This window comes from Chionomys nivalis, chromosome 1 (assembly GCF_950005125.1).
Source record: "Chionomys nivalis chromosome 1, mChiNiv1.1, whole genome shotgun sequence".
NCBI classification, from domain to species: Eukaryota; Metazoa; Chordata; class Mammalia; order Rodentia; family Cricetidae; genus Chionomys; species Chionomys nivalis.
Window position 1 is genome coordinate 170,638,729 of NC_080086.1, and position 18,027 is coordinate 170,656,755.

At 47.1% G+C, this 18,027-nt stretch overlaps 1 protein-coding gene across 1 annotated transcript in view; it reads left to right on the forward strand.

The window, feature by feature from the left end:
• The window catches only part of Plxna4 (plexin A4), a 454,143-nt gene that overhangs the window by 85,829 nt on the left and 350,287 nt on the right, over positions 1 to 18,027 (forward strand). Inside the window, exon 3 of the mRNA XM_057770711.1 lies at positions 2,057 to 2,239. Coding sequence (XP_057626694.1) covers positions 2,057 to 2,239 — 183 coding nt within the window. The remainder of the gene's footprint in view (positions 1 to 2,056; positions 2,240 to 18,027) is intronic.

Genomic DNA, 18,027 nt, shown 5'->3' on the forward strand with positions numbered 1-18,027 from the left:
TACAGTAGATCACCATTCAGATTCAGCTACTTGGAAGAAGGATCAAAATGGGCAGAAAGCAAACTTTGCTGGTAGCAGGGATCTGTGAGGTACAACGTAGGCTGAGAAAATTAGGGCTGCATTTTCTTTGTGAACTGGAATCAGCAATGTTCAAGGACTGGAGGTTTCTGAGCACCCCAGGGTGCCCTGGGAACCTGGCAGGATTGCCATAGTTGCATCTATCAAGGAATGGGCATCATGTCCTCCTAACCTGGATCTTTCCCTCCTCTCATCTAGCCATCTACCACCCGTCCCCTTTCTCCTCATGATAGGCAGAAAAATGCAGCTGAGACTAGATCTTGAAGCTTCATCATAAACTTCACTGCTGTTTCTTTTTTCTTTCTTGTTTTTGTTTTTAGAGGGGAAGGGCAGAGTTTTGTTCATGCTGAGCTCTTGGGCCAGATACCTGGAGCAGAGGCTGGAGGTATCCAAAGGCACGGGGCAGACATTTGTTCCAGATGTGGAAGAAGGGGAGAGGTTCCAGAACTTGTAGGGCTCAGTATGCTGTCCTCTGTCTGTGATGCCTATTCCTGCTCCCCTTCAGGCAGGGAGTGGAAGAGCCCTAGGTCCTGTAGAGCTGAGTTGGCCACTTTCACAGGGTTGTGTTGGCAAGAGCCTGCCTGCTGCTCCCCAGATGCTTCTTGCTCGGGCTGGATTTAAGCCTTTATAAAAGCGACACCTTGTATTTTATTTCACTCCCTTCTTGGGAAGGCCCAAAGACGTTTACAGGCCTGAGTCTGATCAGCTTTATGGTAGCCCATCAAAAGGCAGGGACTGTGTTCCTCCAGCTTTATAGTACGGGAAATAAGAGAGCACAGGACAACAGAGTAACTCTTTTGAGGTCATATAGTGACGTTCCGTAATAAGTTCCCAGCACCTTCAAGAAGCCTGGATCAACCAGAGCTGCTTGAGAGAAGTGTGAGAGCTCCCATCAGCCATTGGAGTGGTCTTTACCCTCCTGGGCATAACAGAACCCAGAGGGGAGCCCCACTGTTGCGTGGGGTCCCCTATGTTGGAAGTAACTGTAAGTCTGGTATGTAAAGGGTATATACACTGAGTGGAAAGACCGAGAAATTGGCCCAGGGACCCCTTCCTACTGACCCCTGGAGATTATATTTTCCTGGAGTCTAAAGAAAAGTTGGGTCATTTGTATTGCAGGCTGTTGAAGAGCCTCCCGTTTAGAAAGTGCTCGGCAGTGTAGACTGGTTTGATAATGAGAGGTGTTTGAAGAAGCCCAAGACCAGGTACCTTCCTTCTTAATGGCTTTTCTGTAACTCTCATGACATCAAGCTGTTTCCAAGGCTGTTATCCAAGGGGTCCTTTGATGTGGGGACCTTGACTCACAGACCCTGTTCTGGGGAAGGTTGCTATAGGCATGACAAGGCTGTGGCTGCCCCTCTTCACTATGCTCTAGGAGACGGGGACCTTGAGAGCAGCAGCAGATACAAGCCTTGCTCCTTTGAACCCTTGCCTTTTGCTGATCACTTGGGTGTGTCTCTGTGCTCCTGTTGGTCACACTTTCAGTGTCCAGGCTTCCTTCTCTCCTATCAAGCCCTCGCTAGCACATCTGCTCCAAAGCCGGTGTTTAGACACAGTCATGCAGGTTGCTTCTCTCTTACACCAGAGCCCAGGGGTTGGTAGCCCATGCAGGGGGCTAGCCCTCAACTTTCCATGCATGGTGGAGGACAGTCAAGTCCACTAGGCTGGCACTTAGTAGGGGTAGAGGAGATGCGGTGGTAGGGGGTGAGAAGCACCTTCCAGGGTCTGTGCTGCTGCTATGGGCTTGCAGCTATCTACCTGGGGAATCAGGACAAACCATCCAGCTCCTCCACAGCTGAACTTCTCATGCAAAAAGTAAATAAATAAATAAATAAATAAATAAATAAATAAATGGAGGATTTGGAACAAATAGTCCATTGCTATTGCTAAGGAGTCTTCTAGTTCCAGGGTTTCCTGCCTTCCCCCCTTTGCCATGTCCTCCCATGCTCTTTTCTAATTTTCTCCCATTAATTTTCAGCTCCTAACCATTGATGACAACTTCTGTGGCCTGGATATGAATGCCCCCCTGGGAGTGTCTGAAATGATACGTGGCATCCCGGTCTTCACGGAGGACAGGGACCGCATGACTTCCGTCATTGCATATGTCTACAAGAATCACTCTCTGGCCTTCGTGGGCACCAAAAGTGGCAAGCTAAAGAAGGTAGGAATGAGGTGCGGTCGTTTTGATTGTTGCGCAGACTGTCTGTCCCTGCAGCGTCTCACTGTCGTGGGCCTGGTGGGCCTGGAAGACAGATTTGAGGAGACACTTCGTTGTTGAGGTTATAGAAGTCGCGTGTCCTTTCTCTGCCTTCATTTGTAGGTTGTCGTGGGAATCAAGCTGCATGAGTGGGTGAATTCACCCTTCCCAAAAGCTGGCGTGCACATGAGACTTTTTAGCCCAGCCTTGCTAGGTAGTTCCAAATGGTTTATTCTGTTCCGCTTGGCCTTGCGCCCTTAGGCAAGGGCTCTATTAAGTCTAGGTGGCTGGAGAAGGTGGACTGGGGGGAGGGCTGTGCCTGTTCCCCTTGTTCCAGCCCTTATGGGCTGGTGCCTCCATCTGGAATCCATTCAGGGAGCAGATGGAGCAATGTACAGACCTGCTTGAGAGCGGCTAATGGGGCTAAGATCCAGCTTGTGCGAGGAGGACGCCATGGCTGCAGTGGAGACACAGAAGTGGCTTATGGATGGATGGAATTGTAGGGTCTGGGAACTTGACCTGTGACCCTTGTCTTGGCACAATGGGCAACCTTGGCCCTCTGGCAGCATTGGCTATACTTGCCCATTCAGAAATATTCTCAGCCATGGATCCTCAAGGGAGGTAGAAGTGGTCTATTGTGAACTATCTTTGATGGGTTAGGTCTTCTAACTCCGGAAACCAGAGGTCCTGCTTTCTGTTGGCTGGTTATTAGTTGCTCTTTAGTTTGTCTTATGTAGGCTTCCCTGGCATTTTCCAAACATTGTGAGATTCAGACTAAGTAAAATAATGATGACTGAACCTTGATCTTTCCTTTGATGTGTTCTTGGCATTAACTCTGAATGATCATGGGTACGTATTCTATGCAAGTTTAGAAGGCTGTGTCTATTCTACCGTCGTACTACATAACACCACAGTCAATAAATACTCCTTCATGTGGAGCTGTTATTCAAGCATAGGTTGTATATCTGGAATGTAGCAGTATGGAGGGCATATGAGACAGGATCAGGAGCGAGTGATGGGTGTATAGATAATTATTGAATATCTGGGAAAGACAACAGGGTCTGCCGATAGAGTGCCATGGAACTCAGAAGGAAGCACACGTGGTACTGTGTGCCTAATCTCACACCTCGTTTCCATGTCCTGACTTCAGTGCCAGAACTGAAGGATAATCTACCCATTGTCTGTACATCCTCAAGAATTATATTTCCTGGGTCCCTGGCGGTTCTGTATCATACATTATGGAATTCCTTCTCACTGGCTCTTCAGAAGGGCTCTGTTTTCACTATTATTCACTTGCTGGAAAGGTGAGTTCTAAATCCCAGAGTCATGCTACAGTTTGGGTCATCTGTGAAATGCTTGGCCCTACCAGAAGATGAAACCTTTCGGGGGTGGGGGATAGTACAATGCCCAGTGGTCATCAGGTCTTGCCCTTGAATGGAATGGCCTGATCCCATACCATCATTTCTCTCTGCCTGCCTGCCTGCCTGCCTCGTTCTCTCTCTTTTCCTCGTTTGCTTCCCGACTTGTGCTGTGAATTCTTTCCCCATCGCATGCCACTGCTGTCATGTTGTGTCAACTTACATCCTCCCAAAACAGCGAGGCCAAGTGAAATTAAACTGGAACCTTCTAATTGTGAACACTTTCTATCTTTATAAGTCAATCGCCTTGTGTATTTTCTGATAGGACTAAGACACTGTCCAATACAATCACCATATACAAATCATGCCATGACGGGTCTATTGGCTGGCTCCATCGGCTCCCACAGGAGGAATAAACACTATTGAGAATAAGTTTACCAGCACTTTGGGGTGCTTTCACTCCTCTCTCTGGTGAGCCCCATATTAGCACAATGAAGAAGTAACTTTCTTCACCCTAAAAGACTGTTACCCATGGAAGCTCAGACTAGCTGTCCAGACAGAATAGCCTCTGGATGAGGGGTAATTTTGTGTCATTTCTGGAGTTGTTTAGACTATGTTGCCAGTGACAGGAATGTGGAGAGTTCTTTGCACATAACAGAACAGACAGTTATTGGTAAAAATATACTTTTTTTTTGACTCGACTGCTCTGTAAATCTGAGATGATTTAGAACAGTGCAGAAACCTGTCCCCTGCCACTGATACTCAATATCACACCGCTCCGTGAGAGGGTGTAAGCACACCCCAGGAGCCTGTGTAAGCAAATGCATGGACACCACCCTTCTGGGGGAAATGTAGAGGCACAGTCATGCATGGGTGACAGGCAACACCTAATGGGAAACTTAGGGGCATTCTCAGCCACATGCAGACTGGCATTTCCCATCTTCCCCTTGGGTGGGTTTGTATAAGAACGGTCCAACTTGAGCCACCTGAGATGCTATATTTAATTTCCAGAGCGGTGGTGTGGGGCTGGCGAGGCATGACTATTTGAAAGCTAGGGGTAGAGGTGTTGCATAGGGGGAATGAGTTGACCCTTCTCCTGGGCAGGGGCGGGGAGTAGGGGGCGTACCACCCAGGCAGCTAAACTTTCTACTCCATGGGTTCAGAGTGGCAGCCGCTTTAATAGCTTTGCTCAAGCCCCGGTGTCTGCTTCTGCAGACTCAGCACAGCCAGCCCAGGGGACAGTCTGGGCTGGAAAAGGAAAGCAGGACTGCCATGTCTGTTGTTAGAAATAATAAAAAGTGAAAGTGGCCCATTTGTTTATTTTCCTAGACAATAGAATTTCCCACCGCCGGTAGCTCCAGGGCGCCACACCCCTTTCCCTGCAATAACTCCAGATTTGCTTTTTCTCAGAGGTTATCAGACCCACTGCCACCTTTCTGGGCAGAAGCCCAGCCGTAGCTGGCTGGAGGCTGCCGCTGAACTTTGCAGCAAGTTTTGTGAGCCACCGAGCCCAGGGTGTGAGAATAATGACAATCATACAGCAGCCGTAATTACAGAGCTGGCGTCTTCCAGCCTGTAATAATCTCCTGAGTGTACAAGGGCCTTTCAGAGATCTTTGCCGCCTGACAAGGGACTTGAATTGGGCAAGGTGGGCGGGAAGGGGCTCGGATGGTTGCTGAGAGTAAGGGAAGTTGGCTGTGGGTTTTAGAGACCCAAGAGCTAGACTCCAACTATCCATAGGCTGCCCTCGAAATGACTGACTTTTCATTTTGTTTGAAAGGTATGGATTCCAATTATTCATAGCCTTGCCTTTGATGACCGTAATTTCACTCCTTGAGTGCGCATCACATGAGGCAAGGGGAAAGGAGGTGAGGAAAGTGCCAATTTGGATGTCTTTTGTGTTCTCTGGTGTGTGTGTGTGTGTGTGCATTTGGAAGACTTTCCCTGTGGTGAACATAAAAGGCATGTTCTGTTAAAAAATCTGTCATATCAATGCTGAAATGATCAGGAGGTGCCCAGGAACTCTGAGGAACCCACAGCCTGTTAACATTTCATCTGCAGGCAAAATCCATGAAGCAAACACCATCTTGACTTGTTTTAGGGTGTCTGTGTGAATGTTGGGGTATCTAGATTAAAAATCTGTTTGCTTAAATATCTCCGCCACAGTCCTTTCTGATGCTCTCCCTTCACTAAGTGATCGCATTTCGTAGCTGCTGATCAGTACTGAACGGCAACAGAGGGAGAGACTGACGTTCCTCGTGAGCCACAACATCACAAACTTCCGCTGGAGGTGTGATCGCTCCTTTCGTTCTGTGCTTGTGTTTTTTTCCCAAGTGCTTTCTCTGCTGCCGTACACTGTTCCTAGCTAAGGGGCGGAGCACTCACCAATGTTGGTTAAACAGAGTGCTGGCTCTTTCTGCTCTGTGCCTGTATTCCTGTCGCTCCTGGCTGTGTTCAAATACCTGCAAGAAGCAACTTGACGGAGGCAAGTTTCATCTGGCTCTTGGTTCAGGGAATACAGCCCAGCCTGGATTGGGAGGCACGGCAGCGGGGTGGGGCCTTTTCGTGGCAGCAGATGATTGCTTTCTCACATCTCTGTGGATCAGGATGGAGAGAAAGGGGAATGCCGAAGCTCAGCATTCTGGTTTTCCTTTGATTTCATCATCTTTTGTTTCCTGGACTTGTTCCTGGGCCTATTAGGGGGAAACCAGTCCCAAGTTGAGGTGGGTCACGGGGACTCACACTAGGTGTGATTCAGAGCACAGCTTCTCGGGATTGAATGCTATATGCATACGTGTGTGTGTGTGTGTGTGTGTGTGAGAGAGAGAGAGAGAGAGAGAGAGAGAGAGAGAGAGAGAGAGAGCGAGCACTTGAGCCAGGAGGGCTTCAACCACACAGTTGTGTCATATCTGAGGTTCCAGTTCTGCTTCACTACTCCCCAAATACATCTGGGAGTTCTTCTCAAATTCTAAACTCTGAAAATTTGAGTATACTTTAATTAAAAATAAAACCAGGAGACTGGCAAGGTGTCTCAGAGGGTAATGATGCTTGCCATACAAACTTGATTCCCTGAGTTCAGTCCCCAGGAACCCACGTGGAGTGGGGGAGAACTGACTCCACACATGCACCACGACATGTACATGTGAGCACACACACACACACACACGACCCCCCCCAACTTTTAATAAATAAAATACAAAATGAACTCACACCATGTAGAAAGTGTCCAGATATCTAGTGCAGCCTGGTATTAAGGTGCTGTGTATTGACCAGGAGCAAAGCAGACATCATACCTTGCTGATTCAGGACTGGCGGTTCAGCCTGGTTGTGCTATATAATTTTCCACCTCGAGCTGCTATTGCGAGTCTGCCTAAGTTAGGAACGAACAGAAAGGAAAAGAGCGCGGGAGGATTGGTGTTGAGCCATTTCCCCCAGTGGGAGGGGGGAGCCTCCAAGAAGCCTGCTGATTGTTGGCACTGTGTATTTTACAGGTCTTAGTCTGGATTTTGCTAGTGTTAAACCTTAATGAGTTTTAACCTATGCTTTATACACAAAATGGGGAAACTGAGGTTAAAGGTGCTGCAGTCAAGGATCCGCCTCTGGGCCCACCTCTAACCAGGGACAGCCCATTCTGTCACTAGGCCCTGAGCCTAGGCATCCCAAGCCTGGCTCTTCAGAATAATGTGTTGACCTGTCTGCTTCTGGGCATTCCTCTCACCTCATCTCCATTTCTGCCATGTTTTAAGCTTTCTCCTCATGTTGTACCCAGTAAGCAAGAAGAATGACCCACAACGTATTTTGTGTTTGATATCATGAAGTCCTCAACCATCCTTTTATCAATATTTCTCCATTAGTCTTATTTTCTTACCTTCTCTCATTTTTCATGAATTTGCCCATGGGTCCTTCTACTTCCTCTGAAGGGATCTCAAGTGGTCATTTAAACGTGACTAAAACAAGCATAGGGCATGTCCTTACTGTGGTCTCTTCCGTAGCTCCCTTCAAGGCAGCTTGACAGCCATGGCTGGATTTTGGCACTTCTGGCTTCCTGCAGAGACACACACTGGGATTCCCCAGCAAACAGTGCCTCTAAGGTACCTGTCATTCTCTTCTCCAGGAGACCAGTGTTAGAGTTCATGCGTGAAGGATGGTGGTAGAAATGAGTTTTGCCAATTCAGAAGTTATTGATACACATGTCACTTCTTTGAATTGTATGTGTGTATACCCATTTATGTGGTAAGATCCTGATCATATATTAAAATGAAAAGACATCGAAATTGAAGAAAATGCCACTGAACCACCCCAAATCATAGCATGCATTCAGACAACTGATATCCAGATGTCAGGCACAGTGGAGGAATTTATCCAGTGACACATGAACTGAAGTAAAAGATTATGCTTTGCTAGTACATATCATTAGGAGGGAAACTAGGAGTCTGGCCATGTAACCAAGACAACAAAGATGGGAGAGGATGAGAGACGCGATGTACAGAGGAAGAAGGGAGAGGCAGAAGGCAAGAGATGCAGGCCCCAGCTGCCATTGCCCCGTTTACCTGCTGGGTTCTTCACTGCTAGACTCTCAATTGGAAGAGAATAGTACCTAGGGGTTCAGTACAGAGAGGGACCACAGCAAAGATGGAAGGGATTCATCACCACAGGTTTCTGACTTCCTGGGCCACTTTGATGGAGAAGGCAGTATCAACTGGATTGAGTCACAGCGGACCTGTTGATGTTTTCATTAGGGATCTGCTTAGGGTCTTCCTCTTCTTAGGATACATCTGAATGTGACTGCCAGGCTTGCTTCTCTGTGATGTCATAGTGGTTTTCCTAGGAGATTTGATTTATTGTAAAAACATCCACAGTGAGTTTTTTTTTTTTTTTAGATTTACTTATTATGTACATACTGTTCTACCTGCAGGTATACCTCCACACCAGAAGAGGGCACCAGTTCTCACTATAGATCGTTGTGAGTCATTGTGTGGTTGCTGGAAATTGAACTCAGGGCCTCTGGAAGAGCAGTGAGTGTTCTTAACCTCTGAGCCATCTCTCCAGCCACCACAGTGACTTTTTACAGCACTATCTCCCACACTGATTTCAGACCTTCTGTCCTGGTCCAGGAGACACAAGCTCCCCTATAGCTGTGTAGCAAAATCTTCCCAACCCCCAAGCCCAGGGTTTAGGACAATATTTGTTGCCATATAGTTTTTGGGGTTTAGGAACTCAGTGCAGCTTAGCTAAGTTCTTGGCTTATGACCACTTTCAGGCGGAGTTGACATGTTGGGTAGGACCGCAGTCATCTGGTGACTCGAGACCTGAATGACAGAGGACACACTTTTAGGGCCACTCAGGTCCTCACTAGAGATGTCAGCTCTTCTATGTGGACCCAACCCATCCTTGAAGGCCGTCTACACACTAACAAATCAAATCATAGAACTTAATTCTCCAGATCAATGGGAAAAAGGGAGGGAGGTGGAGAGGGAGGGAGGGAGGGAGGGAGGGAGGGAGGGAGGGAGGGAGGGAGGGAGGGAGGGAGGGAGAGAGAGAGAAACTTTCTTTAGAATCTGATTCAGGAATGACATTTTACCAATTTTGGCTATCGGAAGCCCATCATCTGGGTTCGCATTCAGGAGGAGGGGTTACTTTAGGCCACGACTACCGGGAGATGGTGGGGATTCCCAAGAGTCACTGTGGGGGCTATTTACCACACTAGCACTGAAGTCCTGGCTACTGCGAGTACTGGAACCAATACTTTCGGTCTTCAAGTTAATTTTTTAGTGAACAGTAGTGTCCCAGACTCTGCTCTGTCTTCTAGACCCTGAACCTTTGATGGTACAAACATAGAGAGTCAGGATGAATGGCGGAGACCAAAGCAAGGGTACCACACTTTCCTCACGGTGGGAGGGGCAAGCTCAGGGACAGTTGCCTAGGGAGATAGTGGTGTTTTGTGAGGGATATGACCAAGGCCAATCTTCCAATCAAGGGCTCCGTTGGTTGTGAAGATCCCAGCCTCCTGACGAGGGCTTCTGGCTTCTTGTCAGGTGTGTGGCTGGCTGACAGGAAAGAGGGTAGGATGGGCACTCACTAGACTAAACATCATCTGTTTACCTGTTTTCCCATGTATTTATTATATGATCCTCATCATTTCCTTTTGGGGGACATAGTATAGCCTCTTGCTCATGTGGAAAGGACTAACTGATCCTCCTGTGGTTAGAATATTTAGTCTAAAGTTTGCCCCTTGTCTCATTTATGAGGAAAGACCCTGGGCTTTGCCTCTGGCTGAGTTCTTGGCTGTGGGCTGAATGTTACTCCAGGACCCTGAGGGAGGTGGTCTTCCTGGCTTGTGTACCTGGTCCATGTGGCCAGGTTTACCAGAACCTTGCACCTTCTTTCTGCCCTGCTCTGACTTGGACACTTATAACTGGTTTTCTTGTCTCTAAATGCTTGCCTCTTTAATCTAACATACACAGTGTGGCAGATGCATTTCTCAAAAGCAGTCCATTCCTCTCATTCTCAATGTTAAGAACAATACATCCCACTTCATCACTGTCCCTGGCCTAAAGCCCTGTACAACGGTCAGACCTGGTGAAGAAACATGTCCTGCTTAGTATTTGCACCTACATGCTTTCAGTTCCTAAGGGCCTTGACTAAAGTTCAGTACCAAGGAGGGGTGCCATCCTGAGAAATAACAGTTTCCTGTACATGGGGACCATTCCCATTTTACTGTCTGTCTCCCTCCAGCATAGCTTTCTATCCAGGAGCTATTGCACCCCAGCTCAGACCCTCAGGAGGCTGGGGGAGGCTGAGCGAGTCTAGGAGAGGAGGAAGGAGGCTGGGGGGGGGAGGGGAAGGGAGGCTGGGGAGCTATAGTTTTAAGGAAGCAGAAAGTTCTGCTTTTTCTCTTACCGTTAACCTGTGGCCTAGGATGCACTCAAGTCTTACTCGGTCTTTGCTTTTGTGTTAAAACTCCCACTTAGCATCCCATGGTGACACTGTGGCTCTTGCTTCTTTTGCTTGTGGCAGGTCACCCAGAGTCCTTGTCTCTCCTCCTTTGGAAGATGGCCATCTCTACTTAGCCCTGCCAGCTGTTTGAGGATCAGAGATCTGACGCACGGTCCTGTTTCTGTGTGGTTCTGGTTTCCTGTGGCTGCCTTGCCTTTTCTAAATGCCCTGCCTGATCCCCAGCTTCTTGAGTACATTCCTCCACACCTTCCAGGCTCTCCTCACTTCCTCTCATCCCTGACATCTTCAGCATTGTCATTTTAACGTATGGAAGATCTACTCCCAGGCCTGATCCTCACCCATCTGTCAGGACTGATGTGGGTTTAATAAGGTCTAAGGCAGCCATGACTATACGAGGCCTCCACAGACTGTGTGACTGGAGGGGGCCTTGAGAGTCGATGGTAAAGAGACTACATTTCAGAAATGCATTTGCAAATCCCTTTAAATTTTATTTATTTGTTTGTTTTTTATTTTGAGATAGAGTCTTGTGTAGGCCAGTCTGGCCTCAGACTTACTATGTAGGTAAGGATGGCCTTGGACTTCTGGTCCTTCTGCCTCTACCTCCAAAGTGCTGGGATTGTAGACCTGCATCATCGTGACTGGTTTTACGCAGTGCTGGGAATGGAACCTAGAGCTTTGTGTACGCTAGGCAAGTATCCTACCTACTACGTCACACACTCAGGCCTCCACAGTTATTTATATAAATGTTTTTAAAGCCAAATGTACATGTTTTAAGTCTGAAGGGGCTCTGAAGGAGCAACATAATCTCTTACATCCCACGCTCACTGTCCACTGCTCATGAGGAAGTCTGAGGCTTAAGTAAAGAGAGGGAGACCACACTTCTCATATCCTCTGTTCCTGGAGCAGCTGGGTGGAGGCTCAGGTCTGTATGGCTGGATTGCTGAGTACACTCGGTACCCTTAGGATAAGTTGGCAAAGAGCTGGTCTATTAGAGGGCCACACGGTTTACCCATCTCCCTGGCACTACACCGTGACTATGGCAACTCTAGTGCCTTTCCCAATCCCAGTTTTCCTTCTGGGTCACTTTTGAATTTCTTTCAGAAGATTCCTCCCCTCCCAGAGAAGGCTCCTGAAGCTTTGCAGGCAAAGTGTTTGCAAGGGAAAGTGGTAGGTTTCTGCTTCTCCACCTAGATCGATGGAAGGGGCTAGGGCCGAGGCACTGGCCACAGTGGAGTGTGCCTCGGAATAGCTGGGCATGAGAAGACAGGAGGGTACCACAGCCACCTTGCCACTTGTTCTCAGTGTTGTGTGTAGAACGAAAGCCCGATCCTGGTACTTCTGGTCTTCCTCATAGGACACTCAGATGCAAGCTGCTGAGCTCCTGACAACATGGCACTTGGGACCATTGTGGGCATCTTATCTATACTGTGGGTTAGTGCGTGCACACATGCGTGTGTGTGTGTATGTGTGTATGTGCGCAAGCACTTATGCTCCTGTGAGTGTGCATTGTCAAAAGTGATGATGCTAAGGTGCCCTTGGTCCATTTCTAAAGGACAATAACTTAACTTTACACTGGTCTTTCTAAAGCAGCATTCTTATTGATTCTTTGGGAATTTTTTTACTATGTATTTTGAACATATTCACCCCCCCCCTGTAACTCCTCCCAGGACTTCCGTCCCATCCCTTCCACCCAACTTTGAGATTTCTTCTTTACTTAGTCTTTCTAATAAGTTATCAAAATTTTCTCCTGCAATAATTAAATTCTACCTTCCCCGTAGAGCATTGCATTTTCCTGATTTCTTATGAGGAAAAAAAAAGATTCCCTTACTCCAGGTGTTCTTCTTGATGGACAAGGAGGCTTTTAAGAAGTTGCATGTGACCATGATCCTATTTCAGTGCATTAGGTTAGCATATATAGATGCATCTATTTACATAATATTCTTTCCGATGCTGGAGGTTGAACCAAGAGCCCTGCACATAGCGAGGCAAACTCACTACCACTAAGCTCTCTCCCCATCCCGGAATATCTTATTTAGTGTTTATGATCAAATTTGTTCTGGGCCTTTTTCCGGTCATGCCCGATTAAGAAGAGGAAAAGATGTTTATAAGCCTGACTCAGATGAGTCTTGCTTAGGTCCAGTGAGGCTTAATTGAGCAGGATGGGCTAAACCCTGTGTGGGCCTGACCTTGCATATAAATGGCCCTCGGCGCCCAGCTGGCTGGAGCGAGTGTGACTTCTGGGACACTAGACCCCACCTGGTATGCACAGGGCTACAGGGTATGTGATGCTGGTTGGACTGACATTGCCTCTCTGCTTCAGCGAGGCTCTGGGCTTCTACACCTGCTGAAGTTGATGGGTTTTTGCATGGGAGAATGTAGCTTTACTGAAGAAAGCCAGTGAGCACTTTTTAAAAATGAATAATCCATTTCTGGAATTAATGGCCTTGTGATGAATCCATGTTACCAATTTGAATTTGTATTTAGTCACATCTTGATTACCCAGAAATTACAGGAAATAAGCTTCAACATTCATAGCTGAGCTTTCTTTTCTAAAAGGAATGTGTTATCCAGCAAAATAAAATAAATTAAAAAGGGCGTACTTACATTCTTCAAATGGAAAACACTGCTCATTGATATAGCCACTCTTTCTTTCTTGATGCATATAAACACTTCCTCTTATGAGAACACAGGATCACCAGGTTGCTTAAGGACATATAAGTCCATGCAGATTGAAAAAATATATTTGGAGATTGACTGTAAGTAGTTACTGTTTGCAGTATCTGCCTGTGCAGGTTTGTAAGGGTGTATCAGCTAGCTTAGGCTAAGTTAGGATGAGGTAACAAAGCAACTTGCAACAACAAAGATTATTCCCAGCTCCTGTTCATAGGCACCTAAGACTGGCAGAAGGTTTGCTCCACGTTGTTGGGGGACAGAAGCTAAGGTCCTGTGTGGGATATGCCAATCTCGTGACAGAGAGAGAAGTAAGACAACCGCCTGTGGCTATATGTCCTCTAGTTTGCTGACAAGGCCAGAATGAGAAGGAAGACTAACACCACTGGAGGAAGGGACTTGCCGTGTATGTGGGGCAGGCTGAGATGAGGACAGAGAAGAGCATTTGTCAGTACAACTTGCTGCAAGTCTTCCTGGCACGAACATCAGCCTTCGGGCTGGGAATAGCACAATGCTCTAAGATGTGCCAGGTGTTTCTGGAGTTAAAGAACTCATGGTTCCAACTGGAGAAAATTTTTCTAAAGGGGAGGATATGGCTATGGTGTGCTATCAACTCCAGATACTGCACTGCAGATATTTTTATTAAACTGATTTCTCAAAGCTTGTTGGTAATTTACTTTTTTTGCCTCCCGAAACGGTACTGAAATTGTTCATTTTCTTCCATTAGTCAGGCTCTGGATGTTTGTATTTCCCCAAACTTAGTTTTCTTTGAGATTGAGGGTGTGTTCTGACTAAAATGCAATGATTAGATTGCGTTTAGCAGATGTCTTTTGGATAACTAAATTATCCAAATTTATTGAATCATTTCTTTTACCTACAATTAAATAGAACCACCCAAATTAATTTTTCCTAAGTAATGTAACTTGCAAAGATCCTCTCACTTTCCCTCTGAACTGCCTCAGATGATCATGATTTTCCAGAAATCCACTCTGGATGTCACTAGGACATTTCCGGCTTGCTGCCTTTCTGGGGATGGGAACCTAAAGCTAGCTGTCAGTCAGAACCTAGAACATGGTTCTAACGGTGTTGGAACCTTAAGAGGATGGAGCCAGCCTGCAGATTGAGAAAAGTGGACGTTTAGCTCTTAAGTTTATTTCTTGGGCTGCCAAATTTTGGCCGAAGTGTATTTAACTTGCATAGCATTGATGAGGCCCGAGGAAGCACCAGAACAACATTTACTGGAACACAAGATACACATGCTCGCCACTGAGCCAGTAACAGCACTGCGAGTGCCCTGGCGAAGCCCACAGGTTCTCAGGGAGCTGCTGCTCACCTGCACTTGCGCTAGGAGGTACCCTCTGGTTCTTTCTGAGCTCTTCACATTTTCGGGTCAACACACACATGCTTGTACATGCTTTCTTATGCATCACGACATATCTTTGCACGTGGCTTCTTCTGCATCACGGCATCTCCTCCCCCTCCTCCCCCCGCCCTGGAGGACTCATCCTCAGAAGTGTGCACATGGACAGACTTGACTGATACAGTCACAGTCACCTGGTATAGCCACGTGGCCCACAAACACTCAGGACCAAGCACAGCCTTCTCTCTGCAACTGAAGCCTGGGGCTAACGCCCCTGGGCTCTACCCCCTTGGATACAGCCACTACTTCTTTTCTACACAACCCAGGAAATTAGCAGCCCACCCTCTAATCCGTTTACCTCTGACTCGAGCACAGTTTGGCCCAGAGATGATGACAGAGTACAGCCATTTAGCTGCCGAATGCTCTGACAATAGCCCAGATGGACAGCATCTCTGACAGCGGAGTGGTTTCTCCTTCCTCCTGGTTGGGGGAGGGGGGTAATGGGTCTCCCACTTGGTTTTTTCAAGTGTTTCCTGCATCTGCCTTTAATTTTTCGTGCCTTTTGCTTGCTGACCTCGCTTCCCAGCAGCCGTTCTGAGTGTGATTCCCATAATTAGCTTAGTGATAATTTAATCTCTCTGCTTTAAATTTGATTGTTTTTGAGGGACTTGGGTCTGGGCGTGGGGGAAAGGAGACCTTTGCTTTTGAATGAACTCTTTCTCTGTCTAGAGGCAGAGGTGAAAGGAAGTAGTTGGGCGGGTGGGGGTGGGATGGGGGACACGGTGACAGACACTGGTGGTTCATGGGCAGATTCTGGATAGGAAGCTGGAATGGAGTTCATTTCTCTTTTTCTGTTGCTCGCTCTCTTTAGGGGTTTCCCTTTCTTTGTTCTCATTTCCCCCCCTTAAAGTTCAAGGGCATGTAGGTACACTCACACACCACATATGGAGCTGTTAGCTGCTCAAAAGAGCAGTTTAAGAACAGGAAAACACAGGCTAGGGTGGAAGCATGAGAGAAGCCCTGGGTTTGCCTCTCAGCATAGCATAAACTTGGAGCAGTGGCACACACCTAGAGTTCCAGCACTTGGGAGATGGAAGCAGGAGCAGCTAGAGTCTAGTCTCATCTGGGCTACATGAGCCCTCTTTAAAAAAGAAAACAAATTCAAAATAGGAAAGCAATGCATTTCTTAGGTGATCATGGCATTTGTTCCCCAGGGAAGAGAAAGAAGAGTGGGTGTCAGTGAGTGCCACCCCACAGCCTCCTGATTCTAAGACACTCCAGCCGTGTTCTTACCTAGGTGGCTGCTTGGGTCTGAATCTGCAGCTAGACATGCCTCTGAAGTGCTTATAGACAAACCTGGGTATTGTGGAAATTGCGTGACAGCTGGGAAATCTCAGCTTGGTTTGTGGCTACACTTCTGGTTTGAGACAAGTTGGTCACGCAGATGTTCCAACCTTTTTTCCTCTTGTGTGATAAAGCTGTAGAATGTTGCTTATTTAGTAGATGTGTGTACGTGTGTGGGTACACGTGTGTGTTTGTGTGTGTGTGTAAGGTAGATGTATGTGTGCACACATGTGTAACAAGGCCTGTGGAGGATGTCAGGTGTCTTGCTCTCCACTTTATTCCTTTGAGACAGGATCTTTTATTGAGCCTGTTGGGGTTTGTTTGTTTGTTTGACTAAGCTAACTTGCACGTGAGCCTTAAGATTGTACTGGATGTACTGGGACTACCAATGTTCAGAGCCACCATTCTCAGCTTTTACATGGGTGCTAGGAACCTGAACTCAGGCCCTCATGCTTGTACACCGTGTACTCTTACCTACTCACCAGGCCCTGTAGAGTGGTTTTGGTTTTTTGTTTTGTTTTGGTTTTGTTTTTGATACAGCAGGGGAAAAAAGGTAATAAAGAAAATGGTGACGATCCCCATGCCTTTGTTTGGTATACTTCTAAGGACTGACTTTAACCTCCATGGATATAAACAGCCATGTGAACTCAGGCAAGGTAGGACAGCAGAGTGTAGGAAGTCCTTAGAGATCAGCATCTCCAGGGTACTATCAAGTCCTCCAAGTAGATGCCTTAACCAGCCTTGTGGGATTGGGGTTGCGGGGAGAGGGCAATGCTATGTTGTGTGTATCCTAAGGAAGAAGAGGTGATGTGGCTCAACTGAGTAGCCCTGGATCCCTAGATGAGCCCCTGGGAGGGAGGCATTGAACCTGGAGCCAATGGCCTGGGGGACCAGCGGGTTATGAGCAGCTGAGACACCAGGCTCTGCCCTCTATAGCCTGCAGCCTGGAGACAAGGACCTAGATTGAAGAGCTAACATTTAGTTAAGAGAACAGAAAAAAAAATTATCTCATCTTGACTTTTTAGGATGAATGTACCACAATCAAACTAATTTTATTTCTTCCCCCAAAGCCTCAGGATCCCGGGCTCTGTGACCTTGGCCTAGTACTGTGGTTCTGACCCCTTCCCTTGTTTTTCACGACCATGCCTGACCCTTTGGGCCCTTCCACTGGCTGAAATGTCTGCCCCAATGTTGTCCTGGCTCTGGATCTTGCTGTTCTTCTTTGCGACTTTGTCTGAACTCTTCACTTGAAAAAGATGCGGTACACCCTGTTCTCATGATCAAGGAATTTCCCTCCCCTTTGTAACAACAATGCTTACACCACCCCTGACAGAAACGAGTATAGCTTGGTGGTCACCCCAAGTTCTCGGTCTCTGATAGCCCCTCAGTTATGTGTCTTGGGTATTTCCCAGGATGGAATTGAACAGACAGGAGGCCTTTGTTCTTGGGAACTGATTTCCTCTAATGTGACTGAGACTGACACGGGTTGGTCCTGGTGTGTTTAGATGCAAGCTTGGCCCTTCGTATATGACAATATTTATTCCCCATCACCATCACCTTAAATAGCATAATATGGATTGCACTTGTGGGTGGAGCCTACCTCCTGGAAGTAGCTGTTTATTTTCACATTTAGAAGTCTGTTTCCTTCTTTTGTGTAAGGCCATGTCCATTCTCCTGAGTTACTTCCATGCCATCTTCCATCAGAAAGGTTTGTGGGATGCTGTCTCTTGGTTACAGGCGTAAGGGGCAAGAAACCTCATCCTGGCTGAAGAACCTCCCTGACACTGCCTCAATGGCTCTTTTGGGCAACATTGGAACCCTTGTGGTTTCCTCCAGGATCATCAGGGCAAAAGTCTAACCATGAAACACGCTAAGAATTCTTGGGCGAATTGATCAGCAAGTCACCAATAGGGTAAACCAGAAACCCACAGAGCCACGACAAGGGAGGCTCCTGCTGGTGGAAGAACTGGGGTCTGCATTTGTGATGATTTTCCATTCTTTTCTGCAAAGGACAAAGGACAATCCCTTTGTTGAGCTTTGGTCTTGTTGGCAGAAGACAGAGC